We start from the raw sequence: 18,494 nt of genomic DNA on the forward strand, positions 1-18,494 counted from the left end.
CCATTGCACAATGCATATCAAACCCACCAAGGAGACCCCATGGTCTTCATGTTTGGGGGGGGTGGAACACGTGTGATGTTTCACACTTTATTACTAACAGTATCTCTGAATTTCCCTAAATTACAAGTTCTCCAAAATAGTTAGAAAATATATTGTGATCTGCTAAAAACAACTCCTTACAAATACATAGACAGGAACATAAACTGTCAGTGCCTACTACATGTACCATACAGTATATGCAATCATAGCAAGAAAAGCCCCTCAGACAAAGCCTGTTACAGCCCCCCAAATGCAGGCAGTAGTCCCTGCCATAAGGGCAGCCTCTGCCCCCAGCAAAAACTCACCACCTGTGTTCCACTTCCTGTATTGAAATTGTTAGGAGCAGGAGGATGTACGGTAGTAGTAGTAGCAGCAGAGACTGGATGTCTCAGCACTGCTGCCACCTGGTGGCTGTATATCCGATACAGTACATGAGTCACCTCACAGGAGGACACTGCAAAACTCACAAAGGACTGTAAAGGCCACCATACACATTAGCACATTAGTGCATTGTTAGCCGAACCCAAAATCCACCGGGAACGGCAGGTTTAGCTGACAGTGTATTGTGTGTAGGCAGCTGTCGGGGTGAGAAGAATTGGGCAAAGGGAATATTTTCGGCCAATCCTTTTGTTCTTCTGTGAAATAAGAGGTGTCTGGCAGCGGCTTTCTCCTCTCTCTCCATTGAATACACATACATGTCCGGCAGAGTCGGGAGAGATAGCTGTTCATTGAATGATCGTTCTGACGACACCATTTGAAGGTGTTTGACCATCTTAAGTATATGGATCTGTGAGGAATACATCATCTAGAATGCAAATAAAACTTAATGAAAATTGCTGACCTTCCAGCCCTTACTTCCTTCAATTCTGTTCTCCCGCAGCTCACCCATGCAACTGAAAGTTATGTCCTTTCTCTGGAACAAGAGTCAAATGTAGAGAATCTTCAGCCCGCCACTGTTGTAGTCCATGATTATTATTTTCCAGGTATGAGAAAATATAAGGGGATAAAGTACAATATTCATGTATTTACATATTAGTAATGTATTCTGTAAAATTCTGTATTTGGGAAACCCTTTGCCACCAGCTGAAATTTGCTGTCTAAAGCTAAAATATAATATCCTGATACAGCTGTAATAAATATGTTGGATCAAGTGAAGATTATTTTAAAATCTAAAACAAGCAATGCACTCTGTACAATCATTAGTAAAGTATCACAAAAAATATTAGCAGGAGGGGACAGGTCCTTCATTTATGTGAGGTGAAATTCTACGGGGACATGAATTTCACTTGATCCAATATGTTTAGTTTACTGTTTATTTCTTGTCCCATTGAGTGTACAGGTAAAACTCGAAAAATTCGAATATCGTGCAAAAGTCAGTTTATTTCAGTAATGCAAATTAAAAGGAATTGCATTAATGCAGCTTAAAATTGGAATTTTGTGAAAAGGTTCAATATTCTAGGCTTAAAGTGTCACACTCTAGTCAGCTAATCAATCCATACCCCCTGAGCAAAGGGTACCTCAAAATTGTGACTTTGGGGTTTCATAAGCTGTAAGCCATAATCATCCAAATTATAACAAATAAAGGCTTGAAATGTCTCGCTTTGCATGTAATGAGTCTATCTCATGTGTTAGTTTCGCCTTTTAAGTTGCATGAACTTTGCACAATATTTTTCGAGTTTCACCTGTATAATGGCAGAATATTCCAAAGTGCTGCACACAGCTGTTTGAGAAGACACTAGCACCCCTGTGAGCACTGCGGCCTTCTCTGTTCTCACCAAGCACAGCGCCGTACATTGTATAGCGGTTGTGCTTGGTGTCACACTCAGCCCCATTCATGCTGGGTAAGCTGTGAGAAGGTAGCAGTGCTCACAGGGGCGCTAGTGTCTTCTTAAACAGCTGTACGATGGGGCTCCCAGGTGTTAGACCCAACCACCGATCAGATACTGGTGGCCTATCCTGAGGATAGGTCATCAGTATCAAAATATTGGATAACTGTTTTAACTTCCGCAGTAACATTATTACTAAGGTCCTCCTATGTGCAATAAAAATGTCACATGGTGTGAGTACAACTACATTGGTTCTGAAGAAGTTCTTCAAACAGGACAGAGACAACGTTATGGAAAAGTGTAGATCCGTATTTGGTTACAAAAAAAGTGTCAAACGCTGAACATACCCAGGGCTCTATTGAATCCATTATAGAAACATGGAAAGAATATGGCACAACTATAAACCTAACAAGAGAAGAGAACCCCTGAAAACTCCCAGATCAAGGAGGGTATTAATCAGAGATACAACAGACAACAGAGAAGAAGCTCCAAAGATCCACCGTGGAGCTGGAAATGCTGTATCTGTCCACAGGATTACTATAAGCCATACACTCCAAAGACTGGGGCTTTTTGGAGGAGTGGCAGAAATAAAAACTGCCGATAGACCTAGGTAGGGGCAGGAGACAAGAGGTAATAAGTATCTCTGTCACTGATTATAATCAATGGAGTACTGTAAAAATGAACTGATCTTGCATCGAGGGGTGCGTCTGGCTGATTGTATGAGCAGCTCCCTTTCCTTGCCATAAGTAACGGCTGTAGCATCCAACCAGGAGACCGCTAGAGCAGAGGAGAAGGACTGAATCAGCCTATAACCTGAGGCGGCCTGAAGGCTCGCCCCCCAATGCATTGAAAGTTTATTTTTACAGCACTCCAGTGATTAGAAGGGAGGACAGAGGTATGTATTACCTCCTGTCTCCTGCCTTCGCCTATGTCTATGCTGACAAACTTCTTTTAACACAATTTATGATAAATAATATGTTATTATCAGTGAGTCTCACATTCCTGCTGTATATTATCTCTCTATTACAGAGGAGCATGCTGTGGCCGAGTACAACGCCCCCTGCTGTGGAGGTAAGGAATGAGCCAACGATTCGTTCCATCTGAGTAGTCATTTTTTCGCCTGCATTCTATATCATCAGTAAAACTGTAAACCTGTCTTCATCAGGGAGACCCCCTTTGAAACATGTTACCCTGTTTATTTTTAGCAGTTAATTTTTAATAAAAGTCCACTTTTATTAGCGCTCCCTATTCCCGTTTTTATTCTGTATTATTGGCCCTTTGTGTCTGGACCTCTTAAGAGTATTTCCAGCCGGAGGGAGCGGCTTCTGTTCTGGATTGGCTTCTCCTGCCCTGGGTTCCACCTAGAGATATGTCTGCACTTAAAGATTTCACCCAGTGAGCAGGTTTTTCACGTGGACAGGGGTGTTATTTATATAGCCCTCACACATTCCGTGTGCCGTGCCGGCCCCTAATAGAACAGTCCTATCCTTGTCTGTAATGTGTACAAGAAAAATATATGTTCTACCATTTTGCAGACGCCACAGAATAGACATGTGGATGTGGACAGCACAAGGAGTCTGTATCTTTTGCAGGCCCATTAAAGTTAATGGGTCCTCATCTGACCAGCAAAAATTTAGGATTGGATGCGGACTAAAAATATGTTTGTTTATGAGCCCTACTAAATTGTGTATTAATGAAAATTATCTTTTATTTGAAGACACATGAACACTACTTTTAGGCCTTCTCTGCACATTTTTTTTTCTACTTTTTTGTAGCATATAAAAAAGTCATATATTTGAAAAGTTTTTGTGGCTTTTTTTCTGTTCAAGACATACATTTTCAATGCATTTTTGTAGTCCTATAGATAAACTTATGGGAAAAGTGCCAGAAAATTCAGCGATATCTAGACCATACTGCATTTTGGGGCAAAAAAACACCAGCAGAGCAGAAAAAAACACAATAAAAAAAAAACATCTTGGCCCAGATTTACCAATGTGTCTGCCACTTGGTAGGCTTGTCTGAAATACCAACTGTCTCAAAATAAGCCAGCCAATAGTTGGTATAGAGCTTGACAAAAGTGTCTATCCCTGCACCACATTTATCATCCAGCCTGGGCCATTGTAATAAATCTGGGGAATGGTCTGGACAAACTTTTTAAGTTTACGCCAGCTATAGGATTAGTAAATTTGGGCCTATGTGTGGAAGAATGACCAGAGGGAAATGTACTTTTTTAAATAAAAGTGATACAGGGACAGTCAGCTCCTGAGTATTCTTGCATGATAAACACTATATGGCAGTCTGTTAATAAAACGTGGCCACATGCTATTGCTGAATGGGAAAGACTGAGTGGGACTCCCTTCTCCCCAGGGGCGGACTGGCCATAGACCTTACAGGGAAGTTTCCCAGTGAGCCGATGCCCAAGGGGCTGCCTGGGCCCTCCTCGCAGCCGGCCAGTGGATGTTTTTGGGATGTATTTTGTGGTGCTGGCAGTATTTAGTGATGGTCTGTGGTATTTGGCTCTATTAGGTGGTATAATGTGCCACAATATGGTATTTTTGGCCCTGCCTTCCATCAATTTGATCGCAACTACAAAACAGGGCCACTTTTACTATTTTTTCCAGGGCCACTTTAAGTTCCCAGTCCTGCTCCTCCCATACGTATTTGGCTTCTAAAGGGACATTTTTAAAGAGCTCCCTAATAGTAATGGCTATATTGATGATCCCTAATGACTTGTCTACATTCAGTCGTAGCTCACTGTGATGTAAAGGTCGATGAGAGAGGTGATTGTGGACGCCCCGGTATAACAAAGGAGGAATGTGAAGGGAAAGGCTGCTGCTTCAATTCCAGCATCTACGCATCTAAATGGTGTTTCTTCAAAGGTTTGACTTCTTAATATCTTTATAATACTTATACTTTTCTTTAAAATAAAAAATATCCATTACTCACCTCATTAATCCCCAGTCACTGCCTTTCTGATGCTACTCCATGCTCGTCTCCATGCCCTTGCTCAACACATAGAAAATTTATTTAAAATGTTGGCTCAGCCAATCGTGGCCTGAAACAGGTCACCACTTTCCAATGTGTTAATATCAGGTCCTGTGCAGCATCCAGGATACAACATACCACCCCTCTTGCTTCCATACATAATTGTTCCATTTTCATATTCAGGATAGCTAATTCAGTGGATGCTGGTATACCATAAACCTATAATTTTTATTCAAATATTTGGTGCCTGAAACAACTAACTATATTTCACACTTCCACAAAACATGGAACAAATCACCTCCAGCATAAGCTCAGAGGGTGGGAGTTTTAGAGGATGAGGCAGATGTGATCTTACAGCAGAAGTCCTGTTACAGTTCATTCTCCAGTCCCAGCATATATCTGATTTACTTTTAATCTGGACAGAAATCATTTTATTACACATCTGTGACTGGACAGCCCTTTTCCTATCCATAGTTTCCCCTTCTATGTCTCTTTTAGAAGTCTCATGCTCATACTTTAAAATTTTAGCTACCGTATTAGATCACATTTGTGCGCTATACTTTGCAACTCCCATTGGCTGCCTGTTGAAGTTACTCTTTGGAACCAAAGCTTACTAACCTTGTGTTGGAACAGATATTTTCTAATGAAAGTCCCCTTTTTTTATCCTGAACATGGATTTTCAACACAGAATCAACATTCGTTACTCATTTCTGGACACCCCACCCCTTTTTCTTTTTTCGTAACACTATCTCCCTCGGAAAATCCCTTTTTAGATTTGGATTTCTCCTTTAGAGAACTAGCTAATCTATGTACAGTTATGGCATTTCCTCTTATTTTAGTGTTTATTTGCTAGTGTAATCAAAAACACTATCATTTATAAGGACATTACATTCCTGTAACTAGGTCCTTGCCATTCTTTAAATAATGTTATGACACTTATGAACTTACCTTTGAGAAGACGTATGTCTATTAACAGCCCACGGTTAAAGGGTTTTTCCAATAGTTTAATATTGATAGCCTATAGACCATCAATATCTGAGAAATCAGGATCCAACTCCCAGCACCCCTGTTAAGTAACTGTTCCGCAGTAAATGTAGTAGCCCTGGGACTGTGCGGCTCCATCCATTTCTGTAGTAGACATGAGCTTATAACTGCAGAACTACTCCTATTCATTTAAATCCAGAAATAATAAGCATCGAAAAATGATGAGACATTAGTTGATATTATATATGCATACTGATTTCATGGAGGTAGAAAAAGAGAATGCATTGAATTTATAAAGTTTTAAGATGAAGCTTCTAACAACTAGTTACGTGCTCCATAAATATAACTAATTTGGTGCAAAAATGAATTTATTTGAACATATATTGATTTCATGTCTTCTATTTCTCATAGGATTTAAGAAGATAGAAGTCACTGAACACTAAGAATTATAATATACAGTGACACTGCTCGGGGACCAGAAACTGCACATTTCACCAGTGTCCTCTGCTGGGGAAGAGTAGACCATGACAACTATATAAAGTCTTCTATTTTATCTTCTGTCTCCTTTAATGGAACACTCAATAAAAAGCTTCCAACATCTAAAGTTTGTGTTAAGAATTAATTAAGAACATGATAATCATGTACAGTAGTACAGTACCTGTAGTGACTGGCTCAAAACAGTAGTTCAAAGAAGACAACCTTATTTGGATTTGACGTTGGAGCTGTAATTGAGCAAATCGATTCTAAGCTAATGGGATTCGTCACGAATTTCACAAAAATTATTTTGCAAACTAATCCAAAGTGTGGACGAATCACGCAAAAATGTGATCACAATTTTACTTTTACAGGGAAACAGGGCAAGGAGGATAAAAATGTAGAGTCACATGAACCTGAGAGGGTCCAGGCTGGTGGGCTTTCCCACAATGCTATTTTAGAGAAGCCTTTCAGCCAAATAGGGTTAGAGATGGCCTTGCGGATTGCCCGGCGGTCGATTCGTGGTGAACTTTGCTTGTTCGCGGTTTGCCGAACAGGCGAACATATGCCGATATCCGCCGGCGCCATATTCTTTGCATTGTGCAAAACTTTGACCCATGACACATCCATCAGGTGGGACAGGACAGCCAATTAAGACGTTTCAGCACATGGACACACCCCCTACACTATAAATAAACCCGATCTGGCAGCCATTTTACATTCTATTTTTTGCCAGTGTAGGGAGAGGTTGCTGTGTGGAGAAGGGACAGACTGTTAGAGACGCAAATCGCTAGCTAATATGGCCACAAAAGTCCTTTTAAGGACTGGTATAGGTGTGCTATCGATAGGTGTGACATATAGAGGGATGTGATATACTTTTAATATATTTTCTAACATAGAAAGCATATTATAATGCATTTATATTGTGCAGCAGTTTTGTGTGGTTCTGCTGAGATACTGCAGCTAGATAGAGGGACAAACGCTATTGGAATAACTAATTGCACGTGGTGTTATATACCTGTTTGCCCCCCAAAAAAAATCTGATTAAGGGGTGTGATATACCTATAATATACCTTCTAACATAGAAAGTATATTATAGTGCATTTGTATTGTTTAGCAGGTGTGTGCGGTTCTGCTGAGATACCGCAGCGATATAGAGGGAAAAACTCTATTGGAATAACTAATTGCAACTGGTGTGATATACCTGTCAAGGGGTGCGATATACCTGCTTCCACAAAATAATGATTGAGGAGTGTGATACACCGGCTTCCACCAAATATTGATTGAGGCCTGCGATACACCAGCTTCCACCAAATATTGATTAAGGTATTTGATATACCAGCTCCCAGCAAATACTCATTATTGGTTTCTATATACCTGTTTCCACAAAATACTGATACAGGGTATTGATATACCGGCTTCCACCAAATATTGATTAAGGGGTTTGATTTACCAGCTTACAGCAAATACTCATTATTAGGTTCTATATACCTGTTTCAACAAAATACTGATAGAGAGGATTGATATACCAGCTTCCACAAAATATTGATTGAGGCCTGCAATATACCTGCTTCCACAAATACTGCTCTTCTATAGAGACTTTGTCACAGGGTCATTTTGAAAATGACAGGCAGAAGAAAAGGCAAGCCATTCCACAGGGGTGGTAGGGGTCAGGAAGGTGCACCAGGCCGGAGCCTAAGTGAGAAGTTGCAGAAGATGCATGCGATTAAGTCAAAGGACACACCAGAGTTGGTTGAGTGGCTCACTCAGCCTTCCGCTTCTGCACCCTCCTCATCCTCTGTGTCAGCACCCTCCTCACTCTCTGCTGTGTGCACCCCCAAAGAAACCACCACTACAATAGCCCCTACACTCAAGTCAGAGGAATTATTTTCCCATCCATTCCCAGACCTTACCAATGCGCAGCCATTATTGGCATCAAATGAGGAAGAGGAGGTAGCAACGGCCGTCATCCAGCGGTCTGACGACAGTACCCAGATTGGCCAAAGGAGGGTGGTCCCCGCTGTTGCTGTCTACTCCGAGATATCTAATGTCAGTGATGGTGAAGGTGATGATGATAAGGTGTCGATGGACGTCACGTGGGTTCCCACAAGAGAGGAAGAGGAGGGGAGTTCAGAGGGAAAGACGGAGCAGCAGATAGGGAGAAGAAGGATGAGAAGCAGGCAGAACTTATAGTGCACAGGAGGCAAAAAGCAGACTGCAAATGTATCTAGAGCGAGCCATCCACCATGCACGGTCACATCTGGCGCTCCCAGAAGGCCAGCACATGGCTCCATAGTGTGGGCTTTTTTTAACATGTCAGATGCTGACAATAGTGTTGCCACCTGCAGCCTGTGCTGTCATTGCATTAATCGCGGTAAGCCCAACACTCACCTAGGGACGACCGCCTTAAGAAGGCACCTGGACTCCCATCACCGAGCCCAGTGGGAGCAACACTGTCAGAACCCACAAAGCCACACTCCTGGTGCTCCACGTCCTGCCTCTTCTCCTCTCTCCTCCCATTTGTCCTCCACTCCACCTTCCACTGTGCCGTCGTCGCGTTCATCTGGCAAAAGGTAGGCTTCCGTGGCCCAAATGTTCGAACATAAAAAGTTGATGATGCCGGATAACCCTCTTGCCCAACGGCTGACCACCGGCTTGTCGAAACTGCTAGCCCGCCAACTACTGCCATATAAACTGGTGGACTCGGAGGCCTTTAGAAAATTTGTGGCCATTGGCACACCGCAATGGAAGGTCCCCGGAAGGAAATTTTTCTCCCAGAAGGGCATCCCAGAGCTATATGGCCACGTTCAGCGGCAAGTGAATGTATCTCTGGCACACAGTGTCGGTGCCAAAATACATATGACCACAGACACGTGGTCTAGCAAACAAGGGCAGGGAAGGTATATAACTTTTACTGAAGACGGGGTGGACCTTCTGACGGCTGTCAAGCATGCAACCCGTGGCACCCGTTTGGATTTCATGTTACCGCCACAGATTGCATGCAATCTTTTTCTCCTCCTAAAGCTCCAAAAACGGGGAGGACCCTGTCTAGATAGGGTTTACAATATATAACAATCAAAAAGTCCAATTAGGCTAGTTACCACTCTTGTCCCAGGCACTAAAACATAACTTTTAATTTACTGGTTTAAGATTAATAGGCAAAAGTGAGCAAACTGAAAGATTAAAATATCTGAAACCCTGTAGGTGCTATATTTCAATGTTATAACCACAGGAGGCGGGGGTGCACTACCTTATGCTGCCTTTCCTTGGAACCACTTGCTCTACTAGCTGATGTATTTTCAGTACTCCACTGTATTCAAACAGCCTGTTGTGAAGGGATTCTATGAGGCAATTCCTGTCCTTACTGAGTACATATGACCTTGAGTACTGTATTGCAACTGGCACACTACTAGCACTGTCTGTAGAGTTCAGAGTCTAAAACCTAACAACTGACCCCCCTAACATGTTTCGCCAGCTAATCTGGCTTTATCAGGGGTATCGGGCAGACTTAAAAGCTGGACGCTGAAGCAAAGTTTATAAAGGCTCCGAGCCCCTTGTGTGCAGAGGGGAGAGCCAATACTACAAAAGAATGAACGTAACTGAATGGAGTTATCTATGAAAATTCACGAAATAGCAGTGACGGTCCCCATCGTCATCCACAAAAGGGAGTGTTCTAGTGATCAGCTGCTCACAAAATATCGGTGCCTGAACTTACCCTCTACGAGCCCTGCTTGAATTCAGTGCGCCTGCGTCTGAACTTAGAGACTGGAGACGAACGCATGGCCGAACTATGGCTGCGCCTACGCTTAGCCTCCATCATCTGCTTCTGTTCAATCACACTGCGGCTGAGCTCGGACTTAGTCTCCAAATGAAACATAGTTAGATCTAATGCACCTGCGTCTGGACTTATAGTGCAATGAACGTATACTACACTTGCCAGGCAGAGGTATTCGCCAATAGAACTAGGTGCTAGGTAGTGCACGTCAAAGACTTAGTTACTAATAAGATAGTTGGTAGTACTAATTAACATGATATTAAACATGATGTGATAATATTAATAGCTGATACATATCTACATATCACTTATGCTTCCTTATTGCCTTACCTACTACCTGCCCATGGTTCATATAGAACTGGAAAACAGCATATTGACATCACCAGGTCATACTTACATTTTAATTGATTGATGACACTAGGTGACAATACTGTGCTGATAATAAGGTCTCATTAATGACCAAATATCCTCTGTCATTGACAGAAAAAAAAAACACATCCCATATAGATCAATAAAGAAACGTCCTGAAATGACCCCGAAGGATAACATATAACCTAATAAGGCTGTATACAGGTAGGCCCGAGACGTAATTTATAAAAAAAAGTAACTGAGCTGTACGGCAGTACAATCACTAGAAACGGAGCCATTGCCATTAAATTTGGAATCTCTACTAATCGCACTAATTGCTTCCAGCGTCCAACATGCTCACAGTATGAAATATTGTACAAACAGGAAATATGATGTGCAAATTTGCAATTTACAAGAAAGATGAAAAAGTGAAGCCTTCATTGAGGTCTTTGGGCCTGAGGCTATCAAGGCGGTAAATCCACCTAGTCTCCTCTTGAAGGAGAACTTTGTCCAAGTCACCTCTTCATGTTCCTAGAGTCTATTTACATACGGGAAGGCCCTACAATTTAAAGCATCTCGGATCACCATTGTGGAAAGGTCTGACATGTCTGGATATCGTAGTGTCTGATTTAGTATTGACACTACTAATGTGTTGGCAGATCGGCCGTCGGAATTCCTGTGATGTTTTGCCCACATATAATTTGAAACAAGGGCACTGCACAACATAAATAATGCCCCTTTTCTGACAATTAATAAATTGTCTGATTTCATATTTTTTGTCATCAATAGGATTAGTGAAAGTTTTTAACTTTTGAATGTATGGGCAAAAGCTGCATCTACTACAATACCAGATTTTCCCACATTTGAGCAGAAGTTACAAACAAATATAGAACGGTTGCAGACAGAGATAAAGGAAAGGAAGACGTGATTTTGACACTGGTCAAGTGTATATTGCTAAAAGTAACAACTTTCAATCTAACAAAAAAAGAACAAACTACGGTAATTCACAAGTATCCAATACTGATATTTCAGAATCAGATATTTCTGGCCATGAGGATTTATTATCTAGGACATATCCCAATAAACAGCTAGGGACTAAACATAAAAAATAAATATCGTACATCTTTTTTTTAAAGAAAAGCTCCTGCACCCCAAACATCTTCCCAATCAACTAATGACAATTCACTATGGGACAATCTACCATGGAGTGCAGAAACAGATTCTGCAGGACAATTAGTGGGGACAAAAATGACTTTTCCACTTACCAACACGTTTGCAGGGGTAACACCAGCTGCATCATCCTTTCCTTTTGCCTCTATACCTTCTGCCTTTGGTATCAATACAATTCCTACCACCAGCACAGTGACGGAAATTCCTCCTTCTTTTTTAGCCCAGGGTGTACAACTGAGGGACAGGGACAAATGGGTCTACAGTGTAAGGACTTAACTAAAACAGACAGTTTAAAGATCATTAATCTCTCTAGCTTCCATCTAGAAGATAGGCATTTTAAATTACTCAGGAGAGGCCTTTTCTTTACCCCAACACTGAATTTTGAATGCTTTAGCTGGGTTAAGGATGTTAACCTTTTTGCTAGAAAATTTGCCTTACACAAAACACATAAGCAGCAGGAGAGAGAGTGTCGAGATTTAAAAGAAAAAGAGAAAGCAGCCCTGGAGATTTTGGAATCCCTTGACTGTAATAATCAAACTGACATTGAATATATTGATCCTCCTTTGTCGTCACTTATTTCCCACTTGGGAAATATTGAGACAATTGTTAGTCTGGTAACCAGTGATCTAAAATCTATCAAGACACCGAGATCCCTTGTCAATAATAATTTTGATCCAAATGAAAGTTTAGCTCTGTCAGAATTAACGGGTAATTCAGAGCTGGTGTTAAAACCGTCAGATAAAGGCTGCAACATTGTCATCATGGAGAGACATATGCATGAGGGTATGTGATGGACTTGTTGAGGGACACGCGGACGTATAAGAAATCGGACTCCAATCCCACAGTGCAGTACCCGGAGGAACTCAGAGTCATCTTAGCAGCGGCTAAGAGGAACAATCTTATTTCAAAAGACGAATATAAATATCTTTTTTAATTCTCGACCAACCATTACGACTATTTATGCGATTCCCCAAGGTCCACAAGCAGAGACGACCTATCCCTGGGAGACCAATAGTTCCAGGCAATAATAGCCAGAAAATATCAGTCAATATGTGGATGAGTTTATTTCACTTTTTGTCCTTTCTCTATCGTCCTATATTAGGGACACCAAGGATGCGGTCACCAGATTACAGGAGATTCAAGTCACAGAGCATACCCAGCTTGCCAGTGTAGATATTGAGGCATTGTATACCAACATTAAACATGACTTGGGAATCAAGGCGGTAGCCTCTTTTATATTCACTAAGGGCACGCAATTTCACGCTCACAATGAATTGGTACTTACACTCTTGCGCTTTCTTCTTACACACAATTATTTTTATTCAATGGGCATTTTTATTTACAGTTAAATGGTCCAGCTATAGGTAGTAAGTGTGCACCAAATTAGGCAAATTTTTTTAGGGTGATGGGAAAACACCATTGTCTTCACTGACTTTTTTGAACAATACACTAAGCACATATTATTTTGGGGATGTTTTATCAACGATGTTTTAATTTTGTGGGACGGCACTACAGCACTCTTTCACAAATTTGTTGACAGCCTAAACAAAAATGATATAGGTAGGAAATTTGCCTCTAACATACACCAGCATACTCTCACTTTTCTTGATCTTAGAATCTCCATGGAATCTGGTGGCCACATTAATACGGAAGTCTTTCATAAACCAACTTCCAAAAATAATCTGCTACATTTGCAGAGTCATCATCCTCTTGCATTGAGAAGGGAAATACCTACCGGACAATACTTACTGGCACGCTAAAACTGTTCTGATGACTCTGGGTTCCTTCGGGAATGTGAAACTTTGTTCCATCGTTTCAATCAAAGAGGCTATCCCAAAAAGATGTTACTCTTGGCCCTATGGAAGGCTTTATGTACCAACCGTGCTGATCTTCTTTGTAAAAAACAACAAATTGACACCTCCTCTATTATAAGGTGCATTGGCACATTTGATGTACAACATCATAAGGTATTTCAAATCTTTCAAAAACATTGGCACATATTGCGAGCTGATTTTAGGGAGGTGCTCTCATCTAAACCTGTTATTACTTACCGTAGAGGTAAAAACCTCAAGGACCATTTGGTGCACAGCTTTTACAGTAAAGATCCTCCTAGAACAATGTGGTTGAGTGGGCAGCTACCCTTGTGGTAGATGCAGCTTTTGCCCATACATTCAAAAGTTAAAAACTTTCACTAATCCTATTGATGACAAAAAATATGAAATCAGACCATTTATTAATTGTCAGAAAAGGGGCATTATTTATGTTGTGCAGTGCCCTTGATTCAAATTATATGTGGGCAAAACATCACAGGAATTCTGACGGCAGATCTGCCAACACATTAGTAGTGTCAATACTAAATCAGACACTACGATATCCAGACATGTCAGACCTTTCCACAATGGTGATCCGAGATGCTTAAAATTTTGGGGCCCATGCAAAAAGACCCTAGGAACATGAAGAGGTGATTCGGACAAAGTTCTCCTTCAAGAGGAGACTAGGTGGATTTACCGCCTTGATAGCCTTAGCCCCAAAGGCCTCAATGAAGGCTTTACTTTTTAATCTTTCTTATAAATTGCAAATTTGCACAACGTATTTCCTATTTGTACAATATTTCATTCTGTGAGCATATTAGACGCTGTAAGTAATTACTGTGATGAGTAGAGTTTCCAAATTTAATGGCAATGGCTCCGTTTCTAGTGATTGTACTGCCGTACAGCTCAGTTACTTATTTTATAAATTATGTCTCGGGCCTACCTGTATACAGCCTTATTAGGTTATATGTTACCCTTCGGGGTCATTTTAGGACGTTGCTTTATTGATCTATATGGGATGTGTTGTTTTTTTCTGTCAATGACAGAGAATATTTGGTCATTAATGAGACCTTATTATCAGCACAGTATTGTCACCTAGTGTCATCAATCAATTAAAATGTAAGTATGACCTTGTGATGTCAATATGCTGTTTTCCAGTTCTATATGAACCATGGGCAGGTAGTAGGTAAGGCAATAAGGAAGCAGAAGTGATATGCAGATATGTATCAGCTATTAATATTATCATATCACGTTTAATATCATGTTAATTAGCACTACCAACCATCTTATTAGTAACTAACTAAGTCTTTGAAGTGCACTATCTAGCCGTTCTATTGGCTAATACCTCTGCCTGGCAAGTGTAGTATGCTTAAGCAAACGTTCATTGCACTTTAAGTCCAGACGCAGGTGCATTAGATTTAACCATGTTTCATTTGGAGACTAAGTCTGAGCTCAGCCGCAGTGTGATTGAACAGAAGCAGATGATGGAGGCTAAGCGTAGGCGCAGCCGTAGTTCGTCCCTGCGCTCGTCTCCAGTCTCTAAGTTTACACGCAGGCACATTGAATTCAAGCAGCGCTCGTAGAGGGTAAGTTCAGGCACCGATATTTTGTGCGCAGCTGATCACTAGAAAACTCCCTTTTGTGGATGACGATTGGGACCGTCACTGCTATTTCGTGAATTTTCATAGGTAACTCCATTCAGTTACGTTCATTCTTTTGTAGTATTGGCTCTCCCCTCTGCACACAAGGGGGTGGGAGCCTTTCTAAACTTTGCTTCAGCGTCCAGCATTCAAGTCTGCCCGATACCCCTGATGAAGCCAGATTATCTGGCGAGACATGTTAGGGGGGTCAGTTATTAGGTTTTAGACTCTGAACTCTACAGACAGTGCTAGTAGTGTTCCAGTTGCAATAAAGTACTCAAGGTCATATGTACTCAGTGAGGACAGGAATTGCCTCATAGAATCACTTCACAACAGGCTGTTTGAATACAGTGGGGTACTGAAAATACCTGTCTGGGACAAGAGTGGTAACTAGCCTAATTGGGCTGTTTGATTGTTCTTCTCCTCCTCATACTCCATCCTCCGTCTCCTCCTCGACTGACTCCTCCTTTTCCACTGCTACCGTCTCTTCCGCTGTGCCCCCCCCAACTCCCCAGAACCTATTCGACGTGCCATGTGAGACGTTGCCATACTGTGCTGCGGCTGTTGTGCCTGGAAGCCAAAAGCCACTCCGGTCCTGCACTCCTTTCAGCTCTATGGTCACAGGCCGATCAGTGGCTAACCCTGCTCAATTTAACAGTTGGCAAAGTGGTGTGCGACAATGGTGCCAATCTGCTGAGCGTGCTGAAACAGCACAAAATTTGCACGGCACACGTCCTGAACTTAGCAGTGCAGCAATTTGTTGCCAAATTCCCTGGGGTACAGGACGTCTTGCAGCAGGCCAGAAAAATTTCTGGCTATTTTAGAAGATCTTACACTGCCATGGCTCACCTTGTAGACGTTCAGCAGCGACACCACTTACCCGTCAGAAGTCTGATTTGTGACTGCCCGATGCGCTGGAACTCCACCTTGTATATGCTTGATAGGTTGCTCTAGCAGAAACGTGTCGTTAACGACTACCTGTACAAACTCTGCAGCAGGACAGGTTCTGGGGAGCTTGTTTTTTTTTCACCGCTCCAGTGGCTGCTCATGCCTGACGCATGCAGACTTCTGCGGTCATTTGATGAGATCACCAAACTGGTCAGTCGCAGCCAGGGCGCCATCAGTGTCATTGTACCTTACGCCTTCCTTCAGGAGCGTGCATTGCGTTGTGTCATTGATCAAGCCGTTACGGAGCAGTAGCAGGAAGATGCGGAAGTCTCAATGCTGAATGAATTTCCAGGGTGGGCTACTCCATCTGAGACAAGTCAGCAGGAGTCTGAAGAGGAGTCAGAGGAGGATGGTGCCTGGGGGGAGGAGGAGGAGCAAGAAGAGCAGGCTTTAAACTATTCTGGGATCCCTGGTGTTGTCCATGGCTGGAGGAAGGAGACCGAGGACGACATTCTCCTGGGCGATGACCAGGAGCCAGGCAGCTCCACCACTTCCAATTTAGTGCAAATGGGGGCCTTCATGCTCCAGTATTTGAAGAGGGACCCCCGTATGAAAAGCATAAAGGGCAAGGATTAGTACTGGGTTGCAATGTACTTAGACCCCTGGTACAAACACAAAATGGCGGACATGTTACCAGCATCACAGAGGGCTGTCAGAATGCAGCATTTCCAGGCCTTGCTTCGAGAGAGGCTGCATTCTGCTGTTGCGGGCGCTGACAGAGGAAATTCCACCCACAGAGAAACATATGCGGATACCAATCCTACAGCGCATGCAAGAAGAGGACAGTTTGAAGATGTGTTGGTCACTTCGGATATGAGATCATTCTTGCAGCCAACCCATCGACAGCCGCCCTCCGGATCCAGCCTCAGGGAATGTCCGACTATATTTGGTTAACGGCCGATGTGGACGCTCTGAGAAGCAAGGAACCCCTTGACTACTGGGTGTGCAGGCTTGACCTGTGGCCAGAGCTGGCACAATTTGCCATGGAACTCTTGGCTTGCCCCTCGTCGAGTGTTCTGTCCGAAAGGACGTTCAGCGCAACAGCAGGGGGGATTGTGACCGATAAGCACACTCACCTAGCTCACAACAGTGTTGACTACCTCACGTTTCTAAAAATGAATGAGGCATGGATCTCTGAGGAATTAAACACCTGTGACAACCATGTTTAATTGAATTTCCTCATGCCAGCCCACACATATACGCCACAACCCAGAACAAATAATGGTCTGTGTCTTAGGTAAATACAGCAGCATAAAAGGCCTTTTCTGTCAGTTAAATGCATAATGTTTTGGGCCTTGGAGGAAATCAATACCTGTGACGACCATGTGTTTCCTATATTATCATTAGGGTTTTTTTCAAGAGGGGGGATTTTGATAGCCATGTTTTTAATCCAATTTTATATTTTTAGTTCTTTTAAACATATGTATTTGACCTCTATTTGTACTGGCCTTCAGTAAAATTTATATCCATTGACCGTCTAATAGACTTCCAGCCACATACTCTAAATGCATAATTTTTGGGGCTTGTAGTACACTGGCCTGCTGTAACATTGATATCCAATGACTGTGTAATCTACCTTCAGCCACATACTTACTTGTTCTTTTATGTACGCTGAATGCATAATTTTTGGTGCCTATAGTACACTGGCCTGCTGTAAAATTTATATCCAATAACCATATAATCTACCTCCATCCACATACTTACTTGTTCTTTTAAGTATGCTGAATGCATATTTTTTGGGGCCTGTAGTACACTCCACTCAGCTCCACTATAAACTCCACTATAAGCAAGAACAAGCTACTAGAGGACAGCAGCAACTGCACAGCCAAAATCCAGAGGAGACATCCGCCACTTCCTCCGGTAGGTGGGCAAGTAGTGATGAGGAGAGAGTCATGCAAGTGGTCAAGCTCCTGGCTCAGAGACTGTTGAGGAGGACATCAGTGATGTGCAGACAGTACTCAATGATGATGTAGCCAATCGCATTTGGGAGCCGGGTAACAAAGGGGCTTTATCGTCATCAGGAGAAGAGGGTGGCAGCTTGCACGTGAGGCAGCGGCGGAGCCAGCATTTCGGTAGCGTGGCCAGGAGTCATAAGGGTGGCAGCAGTGGGATGTCGGGAGCCAAACACACTTGGGGTAGACCACCCGCTACGAAGGGGCCTAGTGGCACGAAAAGTAGCAGTGCAAGGGTTCAAGGAGGAATCAGTAGCAGGCAGGCAGCACGTGGTTTTGAAGGGAAAATGCCATACTCGGCGGTGTGGAAAATTTTTCTTAGGCCGCTGGAGGAGGTGAACATGGTCATTTGCCGAATTTGTGGGAAGAAGGTAAAGCTTGGCCAGGATGCCAATGTTGGAACCATGGCCCTGCATAAACACATGCAGTATCAACATATGGTGGCCTGGGAGAACCGTGGCTTTGATGTGGTGGTTCAGCCTGCTGCAGCAACCTCTGCATCACCCAGGGGCACACACCCAATTTCATGCAGTCAAGGCTCC

The 18,494-nt window shown here is 42.6% G+C and overlaps 1 protein-coding gene across 1 annotated transcript in view; it reads left to right on the top strand.

Moving 5' to 3' along the window:
• Nucleotides 1–6,438, top strand: part of LOC122939843 (alpha-2-macroglobulin-like) — a 138,827-nt gene extending 132,389 nt beyond the window's left edge. The window contains exons 34-37 of the mRNA XM_044296034.1: nucleotides 920–1,022; nucleotides 2,895–2,936; nucleotides 4,610–4,744; nucleotides 6,246–6,438. Of these exons, the coding sequence (XP_044151969.1) occupies nucleotides 920–1,022; nucleotides 2,895–2,936; nucleotides 4,610–4,744; nucleotides 6,246–6,277 (312 nt within the window). The 3' untranslated portion in view covers nucleotides 6,278–6,438. The remainder of the gene's footprint in view (nucleotides 1–919; nucleotides 1,023–2,894; nucleotides 2,937–4,609; nucleotides 4,745–6,245) is intronic.
• The last annotated feature ends 12,056 nt before the right edge of the window (nucleotides 6,439–18,494 follow it).

This window comes from Bufo gargarizans, chromosome 6 (assembly GCF_014858855.1).
Source record: "Bufo gargarizans isolate SCDJY-AF-19 chromosome 6, ASM1485885v1, whole genome shotgun sequence".
NCBI lineage: Eukaryota > Metazoa > Chordata > Amphibia > Anura > Bufonidae > Bufo > Bufo gargarizans.